Below are 25,536 nucleotides of genomic sequence, written 5' to 3' on the forward strand. Positions count from 1 at the left end.
TCTGGACTGAAAACTGTATCACAGCAGTTTGGAGCATTAAATGTTCCTATTTTCCAAAGCTGTGGCCTATTTTATTCCAGTAAGAATAACTGGCTCTTTTTTGGTGCGGTTTTACTTTACAGGTCTTGTTCTTCTTTAAATTTTTTTTTAATGGGATTTTTAAAGACATTTTACCAGGGAATTTCTCACATGTTTTAAGCCATTCACTAGTCAGTCTCTAAAAGTGGGGACTGCTGGCATCCATGTAATGTGATGATGAATCCATTCTGAGTTTTATTAAGAATTGTAAAAGAGCCATCCAAAGTTCAGTGCCTTATATAGCTCCTTCAAAGTTCTGACTAAAATCCAAAGCAGATTCACTATCCCACTGACTTAGGAGCCATCGCTTGCCACTGATCTCAGGTAATTCCAAAAGAAGTAATACAAAAGTAACAGGTAGCCTGATACGCAATATAATGAGCTACTTGTTTTCATTGTTGCAACAGGCTACGTTTTAAACATTATAAGGAAAAGCAAAATAAATTACTTTTTACATGTAACTTTCCAAGCTCTGTACATATATATGATGTAATTTTTTCTCTGTATATTTTGTGTTGCAGATTGACTTTCACATCGATATTTAACATGCATATTCAGCTTTGTTATATATTTTCACTAGTGTATATTGGAGGCATATTGGTAGCAGAAGATAACTTTTCTGCTTTTCTTCTTGCCAGTCTTTGAATATAAATACTTAAGAAACTCGCATAAAGACTGAAAAAGAAAAGCCCGTTAAGGAGCCTAGAATGCAAGAGTCAGAATTTGTTTCTCTATTTACAGCAATTCTTTCTATTCCAATCTTCTTTTTAAAAGCATTTTTTTTAAAGTTTCAGAAGGTGTGATGTAGAGATATAAATCTTTGGCTTTTTCATCCTCACATGTGAGGACAAATGCAGTAGTTTTCTTCTCACTCTTGGAGAAAATAAATATTACTCCACAGAATTCTCCTTACTTTAAACACCTTGAAATATTTTGCACATTATTATTTTATTTTTGCATAAAACCTGTTTCCTGTGTAGAAATATTTTTTTGCACTACCTTCCCACAAAAACACTTTGGGAATTCAAACATTGGAAGAAAATTGTAAATGGTTCTTGCTGATTATTATTCCTTCTGACCGAATTTCTCAACTGAGAGGAAAACCAATTTTTTTCCAGCACAGAATGAATAAGTAGGAATATTATTTCAATCTCTAGTACATTTTACTTTTCATTGCCCAGTCCATGCCTAAGAATAAACATTATTACATAATGCAGTCCAATACAGAAGTAATTATTAGGTCAGGGGAGATGTTTTAAAAATGTGACTTAGGAAATGTGTCATTTCTCATTACATTGTAGTAGGTGGGCACTGTTGTCTTTTAACACATCACATCAATCAGAATGAAGAATCTTCATGGCTGTGTGAGTGATCTGTGATTTTACTTTTGGATCCTTTCTGTCACTAATTCTCAGTCCTATTTAAATCTGCAGTGGTATTAACAAGTGATATGCTGTAAAATTGAGTTTGTAGCCTAGGATGAAGGTGAAATGTGCTTTGTTATTCTTCCTTCCTGTGCCTTAGCACTTCTTGCTGCAGGTGTGACACTGCAAAAGAAGCTTGGAATAATGTGCTCACAAAAAAAGACTGGGAGAGTGGGCTGCTAGTGAGATGCAATATACAATTTCTCTGATTAAACAGCGATACTGTAAAGTAGACTAAATTCAGGTTGCTTTCCCTTGCCTTGACATGAAAGATGAAGCAATTCTCTTCTTTGTCAAGGGTGTGAGCAATATTCTTGCACCAACCCCTGTGCCACAATAACTCCTTAAAAGTGAAGGAAGGGGAGGGGGTACACACAAAATCTAGCATTGCTGCAATAAATATTTTCTGTGTATGTGACAGACATGTGTGACATAGATTTTCCTGGACTGCAACACATCAGATAACTGGGGCTGCTGGTGGAATTATATAGCCCTTAGCGAGAGAATGTTTTTAATACATTTCAAAAGAGGATGGGATGAGAATGGGGTCAATTTGGGATTGCATAGATAACTGAGGAATGTATATTAGATGAGAATTACCGGGGTACAGGGCGACCTTCTCAGGCAAGTTAAAAGGGTTTCTGTGATATGGAGGTCAATAGATTAATTTCTTGATTAATTGATAACTGAACTTTCTCTTTGTGTGGAATCCAAGGTACCTTACAGCACAGGTTAAAACAAAATACAGCTAATCAATTTATAACAGAAAAAAATTAAATAAGCAGTCCCATTAAAAATCTTAATTTAAAACTGTTTTTAAAGTTTCAAATTATAGTTTTTTAATGGGATTGCTTATTTTTTTTCTACTATGAATTTTTATCTTAAATTTTTTTTGAGGTGTTTAAAACATAAAAATGATGATAAATGATCATAATATTCAGTTCAGGTGGTACTTAGCCCTGGCACAATTAGCTAGGATGTATAAAGGTGTATCCAACAGGTGCTGGAAATGCAAATATGAAGATGGTACTTTTTACCATATTTGGTGGAACTGCAGTCTTGCAAAGAAATACTGGAAAGTGATTCATGGTACTGTAATAGATATGGACTCAAGACTTTATTTATTAAACATGTGTGAGGATGGGAATTGAGAAAGAAGTTGTGGCAAACTTCTGTTTTATAGGATAACAAGTGCTAGGATTCTTTACGCTAGTAAATGGAAAGCAACAGAATGTCCAGATGTGGAGGACTGGTTGAATAAATTAGTGGATTTTGTGCAAATGGATAAACTCATATAGAATCATAGAATCATAGAGTAGGAAGAGACCACAAAGGCCATCCAGTCGAAGTCCCTGCCATGCAGGAAATCTCAATCAAAGCATCCCTGACAGATGGCCATCCAGCGTCTGTTTGAAGACCTCCAAGGAGGGAGACTCCACCACTCTCTGAGGAAGGAGTGTGTTCTACTGTCAAACAGCCCTTACTGTCAGAAAGTTCCTCCTAATGTTGAGGTGAAATCTCTTTTCCTGGAGCTTGCATCCATTCTTCCAGGTCTTGCTCTCTGGAGCAGCAGAAAACAAGCTTTCTCCCTCCTCAATATGACATCCCTTCAAATATTTAAACAGGGCTATCATATCACCTCTTAACCTTCTCTTCTCCAGGCTAAACATCCCCAGCTCCCTGAGTCGTTCCTCATAGGGCATGGTTTCCAGACCCTTCATCATTTTAGTCGCCCTCCTTTGGACACGCTCCAGTTTCTCAATGGCCTTTTTTAATTGTGGTGCCCAGAACTGGACACAATATTCCAGGTGGGGCCTGACCAGAGCAGAATAGAGTGGCACTATTACTTCCCTTGATCTAGACACTATACTTCTATTGATGCAGCCTCTATTGATTCATGTTTGCTAAGAGCTCAAGACTGGGGGGAAAACCAAAGAAATTTGGGGACCGTTGAATTATTGTTTATGTAAGAAAGGGGTTAAGAGTGACAAAGATGACTGAGGTTAGAGAAAAGTTAGCTTAAGGGATGTAAATATACTTTTGGTAGAAGAGCAGGTGAATAATTCCCAAAATTTGAAAAAATGGTGAGAATGGAAGAAGAAAGTAATGTAATTTGACTTTGCTGGAGTTCAGGAAGTCATTTTTTGTTACTGTTCTTGTTTTTCTGTTGTCATTTATTATGTTGTTTTATGTTATTATGTTCTATGTTGTTAGGATGTCTGTTCATGGTGATGTTTGTGTTTTTAATGCAATAAAAGTATTAAAACCATAAAAATGATTATAAATCATTTTCAAAGTGTTTAAAACATAATAATGTTAAAAGAATAGCACCCCCTATTAAAAGACTCTTCTGCAAAAAACAGTCAACAGCTGACATATATAAAACAGTGTGGGAGCCAACATAGTTTCCCAGAGGGTTGGAGCAGCCAGTGAGAGGACCCTCTTCTGTATTCTCACCAAACATGCCTGTCACAATAGTGGAACTGAGAGATAGTGCTCTCCTGAGGTTCTGAACACCTAGTCAGGTCCATATCGTGAGATAAGGCTTTCTTACAATGTAAACTACATAGCATTTTATGGGACACAATGAGCATTTTGAATTGTGCCTGAAAGCAGACCAGTACCTAGTGAAGCCTTGTTTGACTTACTGTTGATCCTTTGCAAGGCCAACTCTACTGTCAGACAGAGTGAGGCAACCTCAATGTGCCTTGAAACAGACCAGTACCTAGTGAAGCCAGTGATGACCAGCAGCAAACCATTCCTGTGGCCCTCCACCCTTTCTATGGGAGGGCAAAGCTGTTTTTGCCACACAGTCTGTCCTGCAACCCCATAACAGAACACCACCTTCTGTTGATGGTGGATATTGATTGACTACATTTATTGAAGCTGGAATCAAGAGACAATCTCCTCCCATATAAACCTATCTGAAATTTGAGATCTCCAACAGAGGCCCAGGTTAGCTTAGTGGATATATGTGTTAGGGCTTTTTTCTGTAGCAGCACCCTATCTATGGAACTCCCTTCCAAGGAAGGGGCTCAACAGATGGGGAGAAAGGGACAGTGAGACGTCGCCCCTTTCTGCCCCCAACGGAGGCCGCAGCAACCAAATGGTATGGCCTCCAGGAGCTCTAAAAAGAACCCACTCCCGGCGGGTTCTTTTTTCACCACACAGGGCACCATTGCCGCTTTCACGTGCACTGATGACATATGCACGGCACAGCCCTGTTTGGACTCTGTGCCTTGTGTACATCATCACGGCAGCCCCTGTGTGGATAGGGGTGAGCCATGGTGGTGCTGGCGGCACACGGTAGGGCTCATTTGTCATCTTGGCTTTGGCCCACCATGAATATCTCTCCTAGGAATAAGGCACATTGAAGGCACAGTGAAGACAAGAAAAATTCCACCAAATTTTTGGTGCATTTTTTTTTTTTAGCAACCCAGAGAAACAGCAAAGACTTTACGTGATAAATTTTATTCTCTGCAGTTTGGGATATCTTAGTAATTCATATTTGGAGAGAACCACTTGGTTCAGTGGGATTTCAGAGTATATTCTGTGTGTATATGCAGGGCAGAAATGGTTGGATAACATTTATTCAGCACAAGCTGCACATACAAATTCTAGTGAGAAATGGCTTCTGGATAGTTTCCCCCCTCTTTGGATTAGTGAATTCAGTTATTTTAATTAGTGTTTCTTAAGCATGTTTATTTTTGTGTGAAGAATAACAGTTCTAATTCTATAAAACCAAAAATTAAATGAAAAATAAAAACTCCTCTTTATTTCCTTAAGGGAGGCTTTTCCCAGCTATCTGTGTTGGTTAGAAAATTAGTTGTCTTTTCAATGAAGCATTAAAAGCTTAATAGAAAGTCACTCTTTAAAACATAATAAAATAATAAAATAACATAATGAAAGAACCCTCTAGACAGAGGAATGCTTGACTGGCTTAACTTCATTACAGCAACTTCAATATTTCATGCACTGATTTCGCATCTATGAAAAATAATACATGCTTGTTCCATAAATCAAGGCAGAGTTAGTTTACTTTTGAGAATTTGTGATTTGAGCAAACAGAAATGCAGGAACTACTAGTTTCTTGTTTGTGAGAAGAAAAAGAGAAAAGTCAAAATAAGGAGGAAAAAAGGGGATGAGAAATGCTTTAAATCCCTGTGTTACCTTGGCTTTTCTGGGTCTGGAGAGTGTTTTGCATTTAGGCGATGTAAAGTCTAGCACGAACAATAACAGTCCCAGCAGAGAGTGATGCTCCTTCTTTCAAACTCTGCCTTAGAAATGAGTCCCTCTGCTGCTTGCAAAGTAATTGGTCTAATTAGGTGGAAGGCAGGAGTGTCTTTAAATTCCTCAGAAATTAAGTCCTGTCATCCACTTAACATCTTAACATCTGCTCCTACCTCTTGCGCAGCTCCCACCGTACAGGTCTGAAGGACACTTCTTGCTCTGGATCTGGGGTCATATTTTGTCCCCCTTCCTCAAACAAAGAAGAAACTGGCCTTCATTTGGGTGAAATGAAGCAAGTATGGCATCTCCATCCATCTTTGTTTCTCAATTTGATGCATGTTTGCCTGGGTAAGTACAGCAAACCTCTTGGCTACTAAGAGTAGGATGGCAGCATAGGCTTTAAGCTTTGTAGTTATCCTTGGCAATGTGGACTTTCAACTTTAAAATAATAATAACTGCCTAAATAGATCTTGCTATTCCTCTCCCCCACCCCCTGACCTCTTTCCCCACTCCTGATAATTGTATACTCGCAACTTGATTTCTTTTAAAAAATTATTATTGGTCTGTGATTAGAATGATCACTAATTTTATTTTTTATTTTTTTATTTTCTTTGAACTTTGCTGTTCTCTTGCAGCAAGTAAGTAATTATTTCATTATGGCTTCTTGGTAGGCATCCCTGGAAAAAAAACCACACAACAACAACACCAACATGTTTTAGAATATTGTTTAATTTATTTAGGGATTGCCTCCAGGTTGAATGCAGTCAAGAAAACATACTGCAGTTGTTTATAGTGAGGCAGCATATTGTGAATGCCCACTGAACAAACGGCATATTTCGGAAAATAGATTAAGGTCATTCTTAATCCTTTTAAAGCGCATTATTTATATGTATGTATACAATTCTTAGCTGTTTGTGTTGTTAAAAACATGCTACTGGAGCCCATTAAGATGCCCATAAACTTTCTAAATGGTAGAAGAGATTTATTAGCCTAACTGATCGTGTTATGAACTCGGGTCATTCCCATGGGCTTTGATCTTTGCTTTGTACCCAAAAGATACAGGCTAGGTAGTTCATCCACTCGTGACTGACAGAATGTTTTCCTTCTGGCTTTTGTTCTCTTTGATTTGCAGCTCAGGCAAATTACGCTCCTTACTTCTTTGACAATGGAGCCAGCAGCACCAATGGGAACATGGCACTCCTCAGCCTTTCAGAAGACACCACTGTGGGTTAGTAGTGCAAAGATATACCTGTTTCTAAAATGGTGAACTTTGTATTTATTGTCAAGAACAAAAAGGACATCACAAGTGTATTTACAGGGACTGTAGCCTCCTTATGTTGTCTTGATGCGGTTTTATTGTAAACTAAATTAGTTTGGTTTTTTTCTAATGATGATTTGAGGGCATATTTATACACATACGTGCATGTGTGTATCTCTGTGTTCTAAGTTGCAGCTGTGCACAACAAATGGTGTTGCCCATCCAATTAAATAGGGTTTGGATGATCAAAAATTCAGATTCATCCAGAAGTGTATTTTCATCTGTATTTGTTCTGTATGCACCATCTAACTTCTGGGATAGTGTATGGTCCAAAACAAGGAGGCTATCTCGCCTCGACATCCTTATAGGTACCTTCCCTGTGTTGAACCATGGGCTGATGGTACTTGTTTCTTTCATTGCTTTGCGTAACTGGGTCAGTGAAGTTGCTATTTAATTTCATGCACACATTATTTATCACAGAGCATGGGCATCAAGCTCAAATAAATTGTCAGGCACAATGTCCCTTTCAACACATGCCCAGGGGCCATGGCCAGCTTTTTTTTTTTTTTGTCCAAACATTGCCAGTTTGACAAAGAAGCTGCAGTTAATTTCTTAACTAACTAATTTTCTTCTTCTCATTTAATTCCAATTCTTCTATATCTTATCTGCTCAGATTCCTTCACCAGTACCACTGATCCCACCAATCACCAGGTTGCCTTTCCCATGGCTAGTATCCTCAACCCCACAGTCTATACTGCCTCCAACCATGCCCCTGCTTGCCTTCTAATGGTTTCTCGTGTGCTTTATTTAGCTAATATCTGGTCAATTTAAACATCCCTACCATTCAAGCTTCATTCTCTGTTGGACACAATTATTCATTCCACATTGAAAAGTTCAGGCAACTAGCAAATTTTGCAGACATCTTTGCACTAATCCAGGGCACTGTGCCCCACTTGTTCTCTTCATGCTGTATGCAATACTAGGTTATGGGGAATGACTAATGTTCTAGCAAGTGGTTCTAGCAATGGCTAAGTACATCTCTTTGCCTTACTAAAGACTACAATTCTGCTCTGGGTTTTAGTTTGAACTTTAAAGGCACTATCCAAGGTGTTGAGAGCTATCTTCAAAATACGTTAAACATCGTAAACAGCTCAATTAAAGTTCAGAAATCTAAATCCCAGAGGTGATTCACTGCTTCGTTTGACATAGGAGACATCAACTTTCACTGACATCAGCCTTCTTGCCTTAAAGACAGTTGAATTGTTTGTGAAAAGCAGTCTCCCATCAAACAAAGCATTTGCTCTAAGTATGCCTTGTTTAATATGAAAACATCCCTTTATTTGCAGCATCATGCTACTGCATTGCCAAAATTTGGCAACATACTACTAAATTTAGGAGCAGTGGCAAGGATTCCAAGGTCTCCAAAAATGCCCTAGCAGCAACATGGCCATGTGTTGCCCACTCTGGTATGAAGTGTGTTAGCAATTGGCAGCTGGATATATGTTCTGTATGCACTGAGAAGGAATGTGTTTGGAGTGGCACCAAAGGATATAAAAGTGCTTTGTGGCATTATATTTGTTTTGGCTTATTCACACATTTATATTCACACATGAGAGTCATGTGGGCAGAAGGTGAAGGCTTTCAAACTACAGCTCAGCCAATGCTCACCACTGCAATTTTGGAGTTTTGTTCATGGCCTGTCAAATGGGACTTAACATTTGTTGTTTGTTGAGGGTGGTGGTGCAAAGGTGGGCCACAAGTTTACCATTACACCCAACCAGGAACACATCTTGTCACTTCCTAGGCAACTGAGCAACCATCATCTCTGCCTGTACTGTGCTGTAAGCTACTGCGGCAAAGGACAAGAGGCTAGGGAGAGTCTCTTTAGCAGTGTAACAGTCCTTTCTGCCATACCAGAATGAGTACAATATTGAACTGCCTCTGATGACAATGTGTAGATAATTTCAATTAGCTACACAACAGTATGATATCATTTCACTTGCAATGTTTGCTAGTATAATGTGGTTGGCTAGAATAATGTATTGAGAAAATACAACCAAAATGATGGTGTAGATGGTGGCAAGGAGAAGTAACAGAAAGATGGATTATCATGGCTGCAAACAGCCACAGAATGCACTCCACAATCTGGTCTGTTTTACTGTATACTCATGGTGAACTCACAGCATGCACAACTGCTGGAAGGATTTTCAGATAGATAGGTGCCACTTTGGTGGGAAGGTAACAACGTTCAGTGCAGTCATGCTAATAGAAGAACTCATCACCTCACCATAGTGTGGCAGACTGTATGCTGTGACCAGCTGACCTACAAGCCTGTCCAGTTGGCTTTCCAAGTGGGCAGCTCTAAGGACTTGCTCTCTCAGTGCTTGTTCTTTATCTGAAAATCAGGCTTAAAATGAACAGCTTTTCAAAGAGAGGACATATTCAAAAAGAATGCTGCCCTCTTAAAGTGAAGAGTTGCCAGTTCAAAGTGATGCATGGTGCTTCAAAGAAGCAGTTTCTGCTGGCTCTATTCACTTGCCCCCACCTTTACCCATGGGTAAACTTCAGGAGCTACTCTCCTACCTCGTCCTCTGTTTCTGAGCGGATTCAATTCTTGTTGAGGCACTTCAAAAGGGACCTCTGTGGTATGAATGGGGAAAAGTAGTAGGCCAAATTTGGTACACGAACCAGCAGTTCTTTATCTTTGTTGTTAGGGTTATAACAGCATAATATATATGAAATGTTTGCATGCTCTTATTACATCGTAGTTGGTCCGAGGAAAGGCATTGCCCAGCTGTGGGCATGAAGTGCTTTTGTGTGCATGTGCCTTCAAGTCACCTGTTAACTTATGGCAACCATACGAATTTCAAAGAGTTTTCTTAGGCAAGGAATACTCAGAGATGGTTTTGCCAGTTCTTCCTCTGAAATATAGCCTACAGTACCTAGTATTTGTTGGCATTCTCCTATCCAAGTACTAACCAGGGCTGACCCTGCTTAGTTTTCAAGATCAGATGGGATCTGGTGCATTTAGGGTGTTTATGTCACTACATGAAGTGCTTTTATGATCTGGGAAGATCCAGTGGTACATTTCCATTGGTTCTCAGCAACTTGCTACCAAAACTCAGGCAAATAGTTCTTTGAGCTTCCTTCTGAATTCATCTGAACTGCAGCAAAGACTTTTTGTAGAATTCTCTCCTCATGTACTTCAGCTTTTATTGGCCCTCAGCTTAGAGAAATGAAAGTGCATAGTCTCTGGAGAGTCCTAGAAATCAGAGCCTGAAGCAAGGGCCAAACAAGAAATCCCTATGGTTAGACTGAGCTCCCTGCCAAGATTTCTAAATTTACTCTTACTATTCTGCTGCCAGTTTGCCTTCTCATGTACCCATAATACCTGTCTTTTCTTTATCCACTTCCCCACAAACATTTATTGTTCCCATTGCAGCCCTGATAAATTGGGTCTGCAGTTGGATAGATGCCAGGATGAAGTTTGATCACAATTAGAACCTTACTAATGGTCATAGGGGTGGGGGGAGATTGCTGTGTTGGCTTTTGTTTGCATCGGGTTGTGCCCATAAAGATAAGACTTTATTTTAATTCACTTTTCCTTTCAGTAATAGGAGGCAAGAGTGCCAAGGATAGATTTTTAATTGGTGTGAATTCTGTGCTGGGAAGTGTGCCCAGGGTGTTAATGATATGGAGAGTTGGTGCTGAGAAAGGTGTAAAAAATATCAGTTAGTCATGAGCCTGATCTGGAAAGAGAAGTCATAAAGCCCTCCAGTTTTAATGCTTTATTAACATTCTAACAGTCACACAACCAGTGAAGCATCTGTAGACATTCACAACATCAGCTTGGTAGCAGAGACCCAGGAATGAGCAGTGGATTCGTTCCATTTTTGGATGATGCCTTTGCTCTCCAAAAGGCCATTAGGATTAATATTTCATGCTGTCCTCAGCTGTTGGTCATTTCTTTTTGGACTGCCCAAGAATCTATTAGATTTGCCAACTGTACCTCCTTTCTGTTTCCAGAGAATGGATGGAATAAGCAAATAAACTGCCAGATTCTACTTTACATCTACAATAATCTCCTAAAAGGGAAGATGAGAGATTGAGCTACTGAACATATGCCATTTTAACCCCCTGAGGTCTTTCAGTCAGTCATATCCATATCCTTCCCGGATTTCTGTCTTTAAAGCTGGAGAGCACAACCATGTCCCTTTAATTGTTAAGGAAAATCCTGCAAGGTATTTCAGGAATGGTAATCTGAAGGGAGTGCTGCAGATTTCCTGTTAGAAACTTTTGATTCCACTCAGATAACTACAGTTTCAAAAATTCATGGGAGGTGTGGCACTTAAACCAGTTTAAGGCTGCAGTAATCCTATGCACACTTATGCAGAGTAAATGCTAATGAACACACTTCCAAGCACACATCAATAGGACTGGACTGTAGTTGTGGGTACAGATTTATATTATTTGCAACACTACCTAGTGCTATATATTTCTGTTCTAGGAATTCCACACAAGTTAATCCAAGCCCGACTTGGATTTGACCTCAAGGGGTTAAAATGGCATATGTACAACTACACATCAGCCTTCCAATCTCTGAGCATTTTATCCCATCAGCGCTCAGCACCCAAGCTCTCTGGATAGGAAATCCCCCACAATACTAGAGAGTTTGGTCCCTCTTTGCTCCTTTAGTTTGTCTGGGGGACAAAGGAATAAAACCCTACAAGGGCAAAATGGTGAAGTGGAAAGTGAGGTCTGGTCTCTGCTGAGAACCACTGTATGTCGTGGGCGGGGGGGGGGCAATGTCCATTTTGCCATATTTCTATCTTGCCTGTGGTTTGTGTGTATGTGTGTGTGTGTACACACAAATGCAAACATTTCTTTTGTCCCAGGCTGTTTTCTGACTATTGACAGCACCAGCTGCAACACTTTATTCCCCTACCAAATGAACTTATTTTTAATTCTAACATTGTTGTTGTTAACTACCCTTGAGTCAACCCTGACTCATGGCCACCTTGCGGATGAAACATCTGCAGGACCCCTATCCTCCACTGTTCTGCTTAAGTCCTATAGGTTCAGGCCTGTGGCCTCTCTGATTGAGTCCATCCATGTGATGTGCAATCTTGTCTCTTTCTACTAGGCTCTACCTTTCCTAGCATTATTGTCTTTTCTAAGGAGTCATGCTTTCTCATGATGTGGCTAAAGTACAACAGCCTCGCTCTGATAATCTTGGCTTCCAGGGAGATTTCATGCTTAATGTGTTCAAGTAACCATTTGTTTGTCTTTTTTGCTCCCCATGGTATCTTCTGCACTCTTCTCCAATGCCACATCTCAAATGATTTGATTTTCTTCTTATCGGCTTTCTTCACTGCCCAACTCTCACATCTGTACATGATGATGGGGAATGCAATGGCTTGGATAATTCTAACATTAGTGCTCAGTACATCAGGGCAAAAAAAATTTCCTTCTATTCTCCTTTTAAACTTTCTTTCCCTTAGAGCCAGACTGTAATAGTAGATCAGCGTATGAGTGAAATGGTACTTTGACACTATAACCCAATAACGCTAAGAAGAAGAAAAAAGATTGGTCCTTCAAATAAGGATAATCTGAGCAAATTATGCCAGCCACCATTTAAAAAAAAAAGATTTTGGAAATCACCTAGTGCAGATCTAAGAAGATGCTACGAACAAAAAATGAGTGGATACATAAGTGACAACAACCAGCAAAATACAAGGAGCTGTATTGGAGAACTCTTCTTTATTGGAATACATGTTTCTTTAGACCAATCTGTAAGAGCCCAATAGTTTATGAAGCCTGGATATGTATGTTCTTCAGACCCACATGACAGAGACATCTCAAGTAAATCCTAACCTCCTACAACAGGCAATGTCACAGCATTAAGGTTAATTATCTGGCTCCTATCTCCACACAAATATAGTACATTCAGAATGTGGAAGTGGTTAGGTACAAATGATAAATCACTTGTGATTATTTTCTGTTCTAATAACAGAATTATAAATATATTATAATTGCAGCTAGAAAAACAAAATTCACTTCTTTTGCACTTTTATGGTTACAGGAGTTGAAGTACTGGGAGTTTATCACACGGGGGGAATTTCTCTTAATTTCGAATGAAAAGAAAGTGGGGCCAGAATGCATTCACGTGAATTCGCTAGTTCAGCCAATTTACGTGAATGGGAATCGCGTTCAAATTGACTTCTCATTGCCTGAAAATAGCTTGCCATTGCCTGAAATTGTGTGTGGTAGTCTATCACACAATAACATGAAACCCCATGATTGCGTTCAGACTGACTTCCCATTACCCAAAATTGCATGTGGTGGTCTATCATGCAATAACTTTAAACCCCATGATTGCGTTCAGATTGCCATTGGATTATACTTCCAATTTCCTTTGTCTGATAAACTCCTTGGTTTATGCCCCAAACCCCAAGATCTGTCTAGTGGTCCTTTGTGGCTGTTTAGGTGACACTGAGGTACACTGGAAAAGAGGGTGTTTTATACCAAAGCCCAGCACCTTGTACCATTCTCTTCATTTTTTAAAAAAGTAAAAATTATAGTTAACTTTGAAAAATGGGAAAGTGAATAGTTATTTTTTTTAAAAATGTAGCTATAACTGTAACTAAATTCTTATTGATTTAGGAGGATTACAATGACATCTAATTACTTTGAACAGTAACTTCCCAAGCTGTGCTTGATGTATGCACAATATTCACATTAAAAATGTTATTACAAGTAAAGCTTGAAGAAGTCTCTCTCTCTCTCTCTCTCTCTCTCTCTCTATATATATATATATATATATATTGTTATAACAAAACTATATTGATTTTCAATATTACTTTCATAAATCAAATCATCTTGAGCTATCTGTAAGACGTTGTTCAAATCTCTCTCTTCTAGGTACACACATATACACCCTAAATGGATCTGATCCGGAAGGGGATCCAGTAACATACGGCATGACTTTTGAACCTGGTTCAAGAAACTACTTTGCCCTTGATGAAAATTATGGAAATGTCACACTCATTGAAGAGCTTGACCGAGAGGTATAGTGCAGCAAAGCAGAACCTAGCTATACCACAACAATTAATTTTGGTTTTTAACATGCTAGCTGTTGATGGCCTGGTTTTGCTGAGATGATAACGCCATATTTGGACTATACAATTTCTGTGGGTAAAACTCATGTGATCAATAATCCATTAAAAATAACAGTCTCCACATAGAAGAGAGATGTCTAAGTTGGAATAGTGGTGTCACTACCTTTTGTGACACCCAGTGTGGAAGGTGTTTGTGGTTGGGTGGAGGGCTGCCCCACTCCCTCCCACTAACTTGCTCACCTGCAGCCCCTTCCTAGCCTCCTGCCCCCTCCCCTGGCTGACCCCTCACTGCCAGTCATATTTCCTGCTGGAAATATTTCATGCTGGAAGCAGAGAGTGCAGGGGGATTTTTATTTCTATAGGATCCACAGCTGATCCCGTCACAAACACACACATACACCTTCCTTTCTCACTTTACCTAGTCCAGCATGCATGCACATGCACAAACACACACACGCACACTTTCTCTCCCTCCCTGCCTTAGCTCCTTTTATGTTTGGCTCTTCCCCAACTGAATCTTCACCCTCACCTCCTCCTCATCCTTTGTGAGAAGACAAGCCGGCCACTGTAGACAACTGTGGATGGGCCAGCAGTAAAGAGCTTCCATTCTGGGGAGAGTCTACTGTAAAAGTAGGTTTCCTGGCAGGACTCAAGGGGCAGAGGGTTCCTGTGACTGTTGTTTAACCCTACTCCAAGGAAAAAAATGGCTGCAACCCAGGCTCTTTGGTGCTTTCTTGCTGCAGCAGAGAAACAACCACTGTCCACTGCTTGGGAAATGTTGAAGAGCCACCATGGACTTGAGGAGCCTCAGAGTTTTACCCTTGACTCATCCATGGGTCATACCAAAATCCATAACTTTGGCCCCAAAACTCACCCTTAATTTATACATGAGATTGACTTACAATCACGTATATACGGTAACTCATATATTCAAACCATTTCTCCAGAAAGAGATATTCTGAATAGGCACCATCCAGTGCATGTTCTATCAGAAGTACATAATACTCTGTAAGACAAAAACTAAATGGGACTTATTTTTAGTAGACATCTATAGACTTGTGTTGCTTAATGTTTCCTGGAAGTGTTCTTCAGACAGAATTATCTATTTATTTAACCAATGCAATATAAAGCAAGAAAAGTTGCAGAACTGATGTGTTGTGTTGAGAAAACTATGGGCCTTGCAGTCCAATAGCTGTTCTACAACTAATTCTTTGACTTCCATTTTTAGAGAGAAGATGAAATTGAAGTTATTGTCAGCATTTCAGATGGCTTAAGTACAGTAAGTATTTCCATAGAATGGAGGCATTCTTATCACTGATCTACATGATATACAATGAAAGTGAGAGTTACTGCAAAATCAATGCCTTACAGTGTTATTTCACAAGCGACGGTTTGTGTGATTTGATGAGTTGCTCCAACATCCTTTGACGTACTGAATATGTATGAAAAACTCAGACAAGCCTAGGAAATTCTAGTATTCTTTCCTAACCTCCTGGGTCTCTTAAATTCATTTACTTGCTCAAATATAGAAATGACCAAGGATCCAAGAATGTTTATGCACAAATATATATATGTATATAGGATAACTAGATGAAAAGACAGGACTGTCTTGTTCTATTAAAGCTGTATAAAAGAGGAGGAGCTTGTGGTGGGAGCCAGCCTGACTCATGAGTAGTTACAGGTAAAATTTGTAGTCTTTAGATTACAATTCTCAGAATCTTCCATCCATTTACATTCTTCCCATATTATGGTTTTTAAGTGGAAATGGCTTATGAACATAATTCCTTTCATACTTTTTCCTATAGAGCAAAAATGGCAAGGCTTAAACACTTATACTCAGGATATAAATAATCATACAACACAAGCTTTTTCTATACCACATGGGAAAGTGTTTGGTTATTTCTTCAGATGCCAGCCACAGATGCTGGCGAAACTTCAGGAATAAACTCTTCTAGAACATGGCCACTAAGCACAAAAAACCCCACAAGAAACAATGAAAGGCTAGTTTACTCAATGAAATTATTTGGCAGTATAATCGACCACCACCACTCCAAAAAGAGAAGCATTTCTTAAAACATATAAGTGCCTTTGAGAACTCAAATGTTTACCATTCAAATGGTGTAATGATAACTAGAGCTTCACAGAGAGTGGAGCTACTAACATCCTTAAACCATGATTAAATAAACAGAATCACCATATTTGGGGCAATGCACTTCTAAACACAATTGTTGACAAACAATTGAAGAAGGCTGGTGCTTTCATGTCCACTGTTTTAATTTTCTGTTTGCACTCAGTTGTCTACTTCTGGAAGCAGGATGCTGGCCCAGAGTTTGAAAACATTATTTTTGGGGAGTACAGCTCCCAGAATCTCACAGCTGGCACAGACAGTGGCCCTCCAAGCTTTGTGCTGAACTAGATTTTTGTTCTGACCCAATAGGGATCTTCTGTATTATTTCCTTTGAAAATAAATAAACAAATAAATAACACAGTGAGAAGAGTCTATTGGTTTCATCTACACAAGAAAGGGGAATTCTCTTTATACTGGGTCAAACTGTTGGTCCCAACAGTGCTGACAATGACTGGTATCCATACTCTCCAATCTAGCAGACAGGGGACTTTTCTAGCCATACCTACAGACAGCATGAACAGAACTTGGAAACATCTGTGTGTAAAACATGTGTAACTGCTGAACTGTGGTCTTTGAAGGTTGCTTTTTTCTTTTTTTCTGCTTAAAACAAATGATAAAAATGAGAGAAAGTGCCATAGATAGGTATTTCCTGAGGAACCATAGTTCATTTTCTTTGAACAGAGTATTATGATCCCAATGGCACATTCAGAAGAGTGGTTGGGTTCACTGCCTGCTAGCTGGCCTTCTTCAATGTTTCCCATTTTATGGCTCTCAAAATCATTGTCATTAGGTTATGTTATCACATGCAAAAGCTAAGGATACACAGAAATTAAATCCTATATCTCTTAATTCACTTTTCCCACTTACAATTTCATTATATTCAATTGCAGGTGGCTGAAAAGGTCCGGATCCTTGTAACAGATGCTAATGATGAGAGCCCAGAATTTATCAATACACCATACATAGTCCATGTCCCAGAGGTTGGTGAAATTTATTCATTCTCTCTGTTAACTGACTGAGGAGCAGAGTGGGCATGATGAGTTAGGACAAGATGTGGTCATTACAAGATGTTATCACAGATATTTGTTTTTCTGTTGTGTTTCAAACCCATACAATTCCATCAACAATATAGGTTTCAAGTGGATTATTTCAAAATCCCAAATGGATCTACCAGTGTAATTGGCAAATTTCCAGAAGCATGGGACTTCATCCCTGGGCTCAAAACTAAGGAAAATATATATTTCCTAAGGACTTTGGATGAAGCTCCACAGACTTTAGCAATGGCCACTCTTCTGTAAGACTGGAGAACATTCAGCAACCATGCTCTTTTGAGCAAGGTCTAGGGATAAAACAATTCCCTTAAGGCCATTAGAATCTCTCAGCAGTGAAAAATCCCCTTAGAATTTTTGCAGAACTCCAGCTACAAAGTTTGCATGCATTATTTTTGTGGAACTCAAAGATTTTGCTTGACTCAGAATCTGCCAAGAATAATGGAGATTACTGCACTACACACTTATAGAACTGTTATTCCACTTTTACTGCTCTGGCTGCTTCCTGTAGCATTCAGAGAGCTGTAGTTCAGTGAGGCCTAAGAGCTCTCTGGCCGAAAATTCTAAATGCCCCCTCCCTAAACTGCAAATCCCAGGAGGCAGCCAGAGCAGTAAAATAGCAGCACTGTAAGAGTGTGGTGTGGTAATCTCCAATATCTATTGAGACATTTTTGCATTTTGAGCTAACTATCATTATGTTCATATTAGTATGCTTTCTAAACACAAAATTGTTGGTTGATTTATTTGGTTAAAAACCATGCAAAACTGTTTGAGGGACTGGGAGGCAGTATTCTCTTGATGTCCACAGCAGTAGCCAATTAGCTACAGTTGTCCATAGTCAAATTCTCCTAGAGACTGTCAAAGACATTTGGGAAGGGGGCAGTCCAAAAAAGGAAGTATGCATTAATCACCAGGATTAATCTAAACATCACCAACATTTTGCAGATGGCGCATTGGTTAAATATTATATCAGTCTTGCCCTGAGCTACTTCTCAAACTTCAGACTGTACATTTATGAGCATATTCTTAGTTATTCAATGTCTATTCTTGTTTTGGAAGGTGTGTAAATGACTGTAAACATTATTATCTTTATCTATACCACTTTCACTTGTATTGTTCCCCCCTCTTTTTTCTATAACACATTTTTCCCGATTGTAGAATGCACTTTTCTTTTTATAGCACCTTGCTCTTCTGTCTCCATGTTGTTCCATCATCCTTTTTCTTCTTCTCAGCCCTGACTTGTTCATCCTGTTTCAATTTGCAGAACACCCCTTCAGGGAGCAGCATATTCAAGATTGAAGCAGTGGACAGAGACACAGGTTCAGGGGGTAGCATTACTTACTTCCTACAGGTAAACATTGGCTAAAAGGCCCAGGAACAAGAGGAAGACGATAAAAACATGAACAAAAGGGTGGATTCTTAGAAATGAGAGGGGCACTTAAAATATTGAACTCAACTAGGCACCTTCAGTTTTGGGGGAATACTTTCTGACCATGAAGTTAAGTCCAAGATCACTAGAGCCTCAACAATGGCCTTAGGAGATGAGTGCAGCTAGGTACAACATGAAACAAATGTGTTTTCAAAAGATGTGTGTCTGGGAATTTGATATGATCTGTATTCACCCAAATCTCACATTAACTCTGTGGAGCTCTTTGCCTTAATTTCCAACTGAGCAAATGAAAGCATTACTTATCAATTTATTTTTAAATGTATTAAACTATCTATACCCCACCCTATGTCCAAGGATCTCAGGAAGATGTAAAATAAAATCAGTTTAAAAGTTTAAAAGCAGTAAGAATAATTTAAGGGAGCAAAAGTGTAATTAAACAATTAGTCAAATTAAAACAAGCCACTTTAAAACCAGATAAAACAGTTTAAGATAATTTAAAACCATAAGCACACGTAGACTTGAACGAATACAGCTAGGGTATGCTTTTATTTGGCAGAGGAACAATGGTGCCAATTGATCCTCTAAGGCAGTGATTCAAAAACTCTGGCCTTCAAGTGTTTGGGATTTCCGCTGCCAGAATAGCAGACTATTGGCCAGGATGGCTGAGGCTTCTAAGAGCTAAAGCCCAAAACACCTGGAGAACCAGAATTTGGGAATCACTGCCCTAAGGCAAGGGTGGGCAAAATGTGGTCCCAAGGCTGTCTGTGGCTCTGCTTTCTAGAGCGTAAGGCACCAGATACACATTCAGCACAGGTGCATCCTAGGGAGAGAGCTAGTGGCTGCCCATTTATATTCTCAGTGGCTGCCCCCTGGCTCTGGAACCTCCTTCCCAGAGAAGGTAGCCTGGTACCCTACCTGCTATCTTTCCACAGACAGATGAAGACCTTTCTGTTTCAACAGGCCTTTGAGAATTGATTGTTTAGGCAGGATAGGCCTTGTACAATCTACTGGAGTTTCTATTTGTTGTTATTGTTGTGCTTCTTTTATATTTATATATATTATTGTCTTTATTGTTTTTTCAAAAACAAATTGTTGTGTTTCTTTTTAATTGGTTTTATATTTTTAGTAGTTTAATCACTGTTATACTTTTGTATTTTGCTAATTTTGTAATGTTTTTTTAAAATCTGTTGTAATCTGCTTTGAGTCCCAAACTGGGGAAAAGTCAATATGAGGATAATGATTCTGATGATGATTGAGGCGTTTCTCTGCTTTACAGATGTATATTTGTCTTTATGTTCTCTTCTCACTTTAATTTTTATACTGATCACAAAGAAGAGCATTTAAAAATGCATGTGTGTTTGTTGTAAACACAGTACTTGTTATCTCATTATACCTAATTTATGATTTCTTTGGGAATAACAAGATACTATTGTGTGTCAATTTGAACTGTCCAGAAATGGGATTGATGTTTAAGAGGAAGCAGTTAGAGTTCATTTAATAGGTGCATTTTCTCAAAATAAGACTTCACAAAAAAACAAAATCCTGCTACCTGAATAGAGCTTGCAGTATAAGAATATCACAGTTCAGTAATTTTGATTTTCATGTAACTAAAGGTACAGTAAAAGAATCCATGTACATTAATTTTGATCTTTCCTTAGACACAGGAGAGCTCACTAATCAAGTAGCTGCTTTTCAAAGCACAAATATTTAAGTAGGATTAAACCTAATCTTCTTAACAGGAGAAAAATACTGGAAGAAGAGAAGCCCTGAAGGAGCTAGAAAGGCAATCGCCTTTTACTGGAAAGAGACATGTCCTTTTCCTCCTCCTTCTTCATCAAGTAGTCTCTCTTTCTAAGTTGTTTCATACCTTCATGGGAGAAATAATATACTCTTCTAACTTGTGCCAACTTCAGATGCACATGGGGAATATATAATCTTAAAGCTCTAGCCAAGCTGATGGGAGAAGTTGGAGGATGACACGCATCTTTTTACTAAATCAGAGTGTAATTTTGTCTTTGTCATCCTGTTATGAAAGCTTTTAGTTTTATGGTATGTTTTGCTTTATTTTATGGCAAGCGCCATTTTAGGCCAAAAAAATCAGGACTGATTGATTGCATAAGTAAAACAAAAATGAAACAAAATTCTGCAGTACCAAAAACTCCTTACACTTAGGGGTAATTCACACAATGATAATAATCCAGGATGAATTTGGGATGAGTCTCTGTTGTTTACACACATCACAAATGCACTTGATTAAGTTTGGGGAAGGGTTGCCAAAAACCCACTAACTCCGGGATAATCAATATCAGGCTTTTTCTTGATTTTTTTTGAAAGATTTGCATCATCGGCTGTGTGAACAATGATGCGAATAGTCCTGAATAGACTCGGGATAAAACTCTCCATCCCTTTAGTGGGTTTTGAATGCATTCACATAATTGACAGCCTATACAGTTGAGAAAGTGTTGTTGCTTCTCCAATGGAACAGCTGCCCCAGGAAGAAATGGAGGAAAGAGAGAGGAAAGGGGGGGGGAAGAAAAAAAGGGATGACAACCTCCCCTTTGTCCAGCTGAGGGATGCTGATGGCTACAAGGACACGGGAAGGGTGCCCACATGTGTGAGCAACCAAGCTCGCAGAGATGCGGAGTGATGTGCTTCCCAGAAAGATGCAGTTCCATAGTGTGAATAACAAACCCAGAACGCATGAGTAATGTTAATTCCATTGTTCTGGTAAGAAAAATCTGATGGTGTGTGAATGAGGCCATTTGTAGCTCCACACACTTGCAGTTATATGGCATTGTGCACCTATTCCATCTTTTTTCCTTTTTAACATATTTAACATGGTAAGGAAAAATAATAAGTAGCAAAGGACTACTTTATTTGAAGTCCCGATAAAATTCAACAGGAATGGGGCAGGGTGAAGGTATACAAAAAACTCCACTTTAAACCACGTAGAAACTAACCCATCAGTGAGAGGAGGGTTTCTTTACAGGATTTCTCCCTAAAATGAAGTTATCCATAAATCCTCAGAGACAGACCTATGGTGTTTGAGACTGGCTCCCCACTACAAGGAGTTGGAACATGCCTTTTTCCAGGTTATGTAGGGCTGTAGCTCAGCCTATGGTTCTCCTCATCAAGGTTTCCAGTGATCTGATAAACATGAGTGTTTTTTAGATCCATTATCCAAATATTTTGTTCTACTCTTTCCATCCATTGTGTTGATGTGTTCTGTGCTTGTGACATTTTTTTCAGGTCACCTCATGGTGATAATAGTGAAGGGTAGGTCTAGACTGGCCAGATTACTCTGGGTTGCCCCTGGAAAACTATGGCCACAAAGCTGGTCTGACCACACACACACACACACACACTCACATTACCTGCAATGGCATGAGTTGGTCCTCTCAGGTAAAAAATGAGGCGCTCTCTGTTAATCACATGGCTGGGCACTTCATTGTGAGCTTAGAAGTACAACTTGTGCTGGCATTAGAGGCCATGGTTGGCATAGGGGGATGCTATGTAAACAGCTGCCCAGCATTGATCTTGAGTGCTCTGGATTTTCTGGGAAGATTTTGAGCAAAAGGTAAGTTTTTAATAGTCAATTAAGGGCCCAGTTTTGTTGCAAGATTGTCCTTCCCACAAGTGGACAGTCCTCAGTTGAACTGGACCTTTGGGCCTGGAAAGGACAATGTGAGGGCAAGGGGAAACTACTGCAAATGCCCCATCTAACATGCCCTAAAAATGATTGAAAGGAAAATCATAGTGCATAGCAGAATATAATTGATTTAATTTTCAACTGTTAGTTCTTTGCTTTGCCACACATCTCATTCTCCCCCCAAACAAATAATATCTGGTGCTTTACTACAAGTATAAAATAAGCAAAATATAATTTCTAACTGATTTCTTAAAGTCATGTGTAATCTTACCTTATTTCTCTGTCTTTTTTCCCCTCCTAGAATATCCATACAAATAAGTTTACTATAGATCGTCACAGTGGTGTCCTTCGTATCAAAACAGGGATCACACTTGACTACGAAAAATCAAGAACTTATTTTGTTACTGTAGTGGCAAAGGTATTATATATTCTTCTGATAACACATCTCCCAATTTAAGGAACAATTGTGTGAATACAAGATAGTGCACCCTTACCAATGATAAAGATGGTGTAAGATCCAACAGGCCCAGAATAGGTTGTGACATCTAATCTTTTCACATCTCGGGGTTGACAGTCCTTTTGCCAGTCTATCAAAGCAATTCTCAAGGAGTCCTGCTGTGATTTCTCCTGGGGTTTACTGTGAAAGACTTGGCCAGAGTAACCTTCTGTGTGTGTGTGTGTGTATTTGCTCCAACGTGCTAGTGAAACCATTTGTGGCAGCAAAATGTATCTAGGATTCCCACAACAGATTTAGTGATTTTCCATGTGGTGCATAAGTATTCATGTGTATTTTGAAAGAGGTGGTAATAATGGATGTATATAAAAGAAAGGAGTCAGTTTCTCTTATGAGAACGTAAGGAGCTGCTTTATAGCAAATGGTCCATTAAGTTCCATAATATCTAGTTGACCAACAACTCTCCAAAATTTCAGGAATATACTTTTGATTGGAGCTGGCATGGGTTAAACCTGGTATCTTTACCATACAAAGGACATTTTTACCACAGAGCTATGGGCTTTCCCAAAACAGACTAAGGTTTGTGTTTGCATTAGACATCAAAATGTTGGTTGATTTCATTCTTAAATTATAGAATGAAAAAAACTCAAGAACTGTTATTCTACTGGACAAGATTCTATTTTTGTACATTATTCAGTGACTTTTCACATTTCTGGAGGGTTTTTTAAAATGAATCTTGTTGTGAAGCTTTTTTGAGAATTTTTTTCACACAAAATACAACATTTCCTACTACTTGATTGGCATTGCACAATTGCTAGAATATTTGGGCTGGAAGTGAAGAATCTGGAGTTAGAACTTTTTCCTCTAGCATTTTAATTTTCTGAGCTCAGAAAAGATTTCTACAATGGAATGTTCAATCATGTCATAGTGTCTGTCTGAAAGGGTGCAATCCAAAATAGGTTGTCTCATATGCTATTTCTGGTTTGTATTTTCATCTTTTAGATATTAATCTGTCTTGCACTGTATAGAGGAGAAGGATCATGTTCTTTGTTTGGATGGGAAAAGATTTGTGCCCATCTGTGCAGATTTCTGTGTAGAATCTGTTTATAAGATCCTTTCCTACAGTTACTTTACACATTCTCACTGTTGCGTAAAGTGTGCCTCCTAAGCGAAAGGTCACACAGAGCATGAATAGTGGTGTGTTGGGAGTGTATGCTGCAGCACTATTGTGAATCCCATATTAACTATGAGAACTGAAGACCCCATAATCTGCTCATTTGTGTAGACCCACAGCGAGGTGAATGCCTCTGCTCAAGGAAACAAAGCTCACTGCAGTTTGAAAATGTACTCCTGATACAATTATTTCTACTTGCAAACATGATTTGAAGTTATATAAATTATACACAATATAATTATACACAAATTATAAAGAGATTATTAGGGAAATGACATGCATTGTGCGTGCAGCTCAATTCTGTTACAGTCTCTGCTGTCGGTCACTAGTCTCCCCCCGCTTTCCTGTTGCTATATCTTTGTTCATCACAAGGGAGCTTCAATGAAACCATCAAGGGACTTTCCCTTAGGAAAAAAACTATGTCTATCATTTCAGGAGCCATAGTTAAGGGTTCCTGGTAAATCTGAGCATTGCTTTTCCATAAGCTGTGTGTCTATACCTAAAAGCATGATGTCCACACTGATCTAGAGGGCTACAGATTCCTCTCCCTTGCTCTATCCTCCTACTCCTGAAAGATATCTTTGACCAGTATCAATTCTGATCGCACAAACATCGCCTGTCCTCACCAGAGAGTCTAAGCTGAACAAAATGCACCATGTTTCTTTGAATGCACCATTGTCATGCTTGAGATCACTTTAAATCAAGATCTTGCTCATCCTGATCTATGTGTTGTTTGGAAACTGCCACCATGACCCTTTTGTTAGCCTAGGATCATTGTGTGTGTGTAGGAGGTGGGATTAGCTCCAGTCCCACCCTGCTGGGCAATCCTGTTTCATCACTTGGAATAGATAAGCTCTTCCAGGGTGGGTGAGCTTCTTTGTGACTTTTTTTCTCTCTGAGATGGAGAAACAAATGTATATCTGAGAATGGCATTAAGAATCTGCCCTGGAGCATAATAGCTGAACAGCTCCTGATATGTTGAGACTAATGTGTGGAGTTTATTCACATACTTTTGTATAGGGAAAAGGAATTCACTCAACAGGTTTCTATGCAAAACTGTTACTCAGACAATCATCTCCCTATAGTGGGTGGAGAAATGTGGGGTGGGGTGTGGGGTCATCTAATCTTCTTTGTAGAAAATCATTTATTACTGAATGGAAGAAAGAAGCATCAGGTTAAAAGATGAGGACTAGACAAAAAAGGAGCCAAGTCAATGCTTCCCCGAATGTTTGTAAAACAATATTAAACAACAGAAATCAGATGGTTTGGTGTTAGGTGGAGGGGAAAAAACATTCAAACATTAAAACCTAACCTTGAGGTGATAGATACCCATCTGCATTCTGGAAAGCTAAATTAGATACTGTTCAAGTTATTCATACAGCAAAGTAAGTATAAAGATGGTGTGTTTGTCTTGAACAGAGGCAGGTACAGCATTGTGCCCAAAATTCTCCACCATACTTGTATATGGTGAGATTGTGGGGAGAGGACATTTTGGCAGACTTCAGGGAACAGCTAAAATTCCTCAGCCAGGTGAAGGAAGGAAGGAAGGAAGGAAGGAAGGAAGGAAGGAAGGAAGGAAGGAAG

General features: G+C 39.1%; 1 protein-coding gene across 1 annotated transcript in view; it reads left to right on the forward strand.

Moving 5' to 3' along the window:
* The first annotated feature begins 5,999 nt into the window (after positions 1–5,999).
* The window catches only part of CDHR1 (cadherin related family member 1), a 64,455-nt gene continuing 44,918 nt past the window's right edge, over positions 6,000–25,536 (forward strand). Inside the window, exons 1-7 of the mRNA XM_042459877.1 lie at positions 6,000–6,080; positions 6,865–6,960; positions 13,912–14,057; positions 15,337–15,387; positions 17,127–17,216; positions 18,550–18,636; positions 22,626–22,742. Of these exons, the coding sequence (XP_042315811.1) occupies positions 6,020–6,080; positions 6,865–6,960; positions 13,912–14,057; positions 15,337–15,387; positions 17,127–17,216; positions 18,550–18,636; positions 22,626–22,742 (648 nt within the window). The 5' untranslated portion in view covers positions 6,000–6,019. The remainder of the gene's footprint in view (positions 6,081–6,864; positions 6,961–13,911; positions 14,058–15,336; positions 15,388–17,126; positions 17,217–18,549; positions 18,637–22,625; positions 22,743–25,536) is intronic.

The sequence above is a fragment of the Sceloporus undulatus genome, chromosome 3 (genome assembly GCF_019175285.1).
Source record: "Sceloporus undulatus isolate JIND9_A2432 ecotype Alabama chromosome 3, SceUnd_v1.1, whole genome shotgun sequence".
NCBI lineage: Eukaryota > Metazoa > Chordata > Lepidosauria > Squamata > Phrynosomatidae > Sceloporus > Sceloporus undulatus.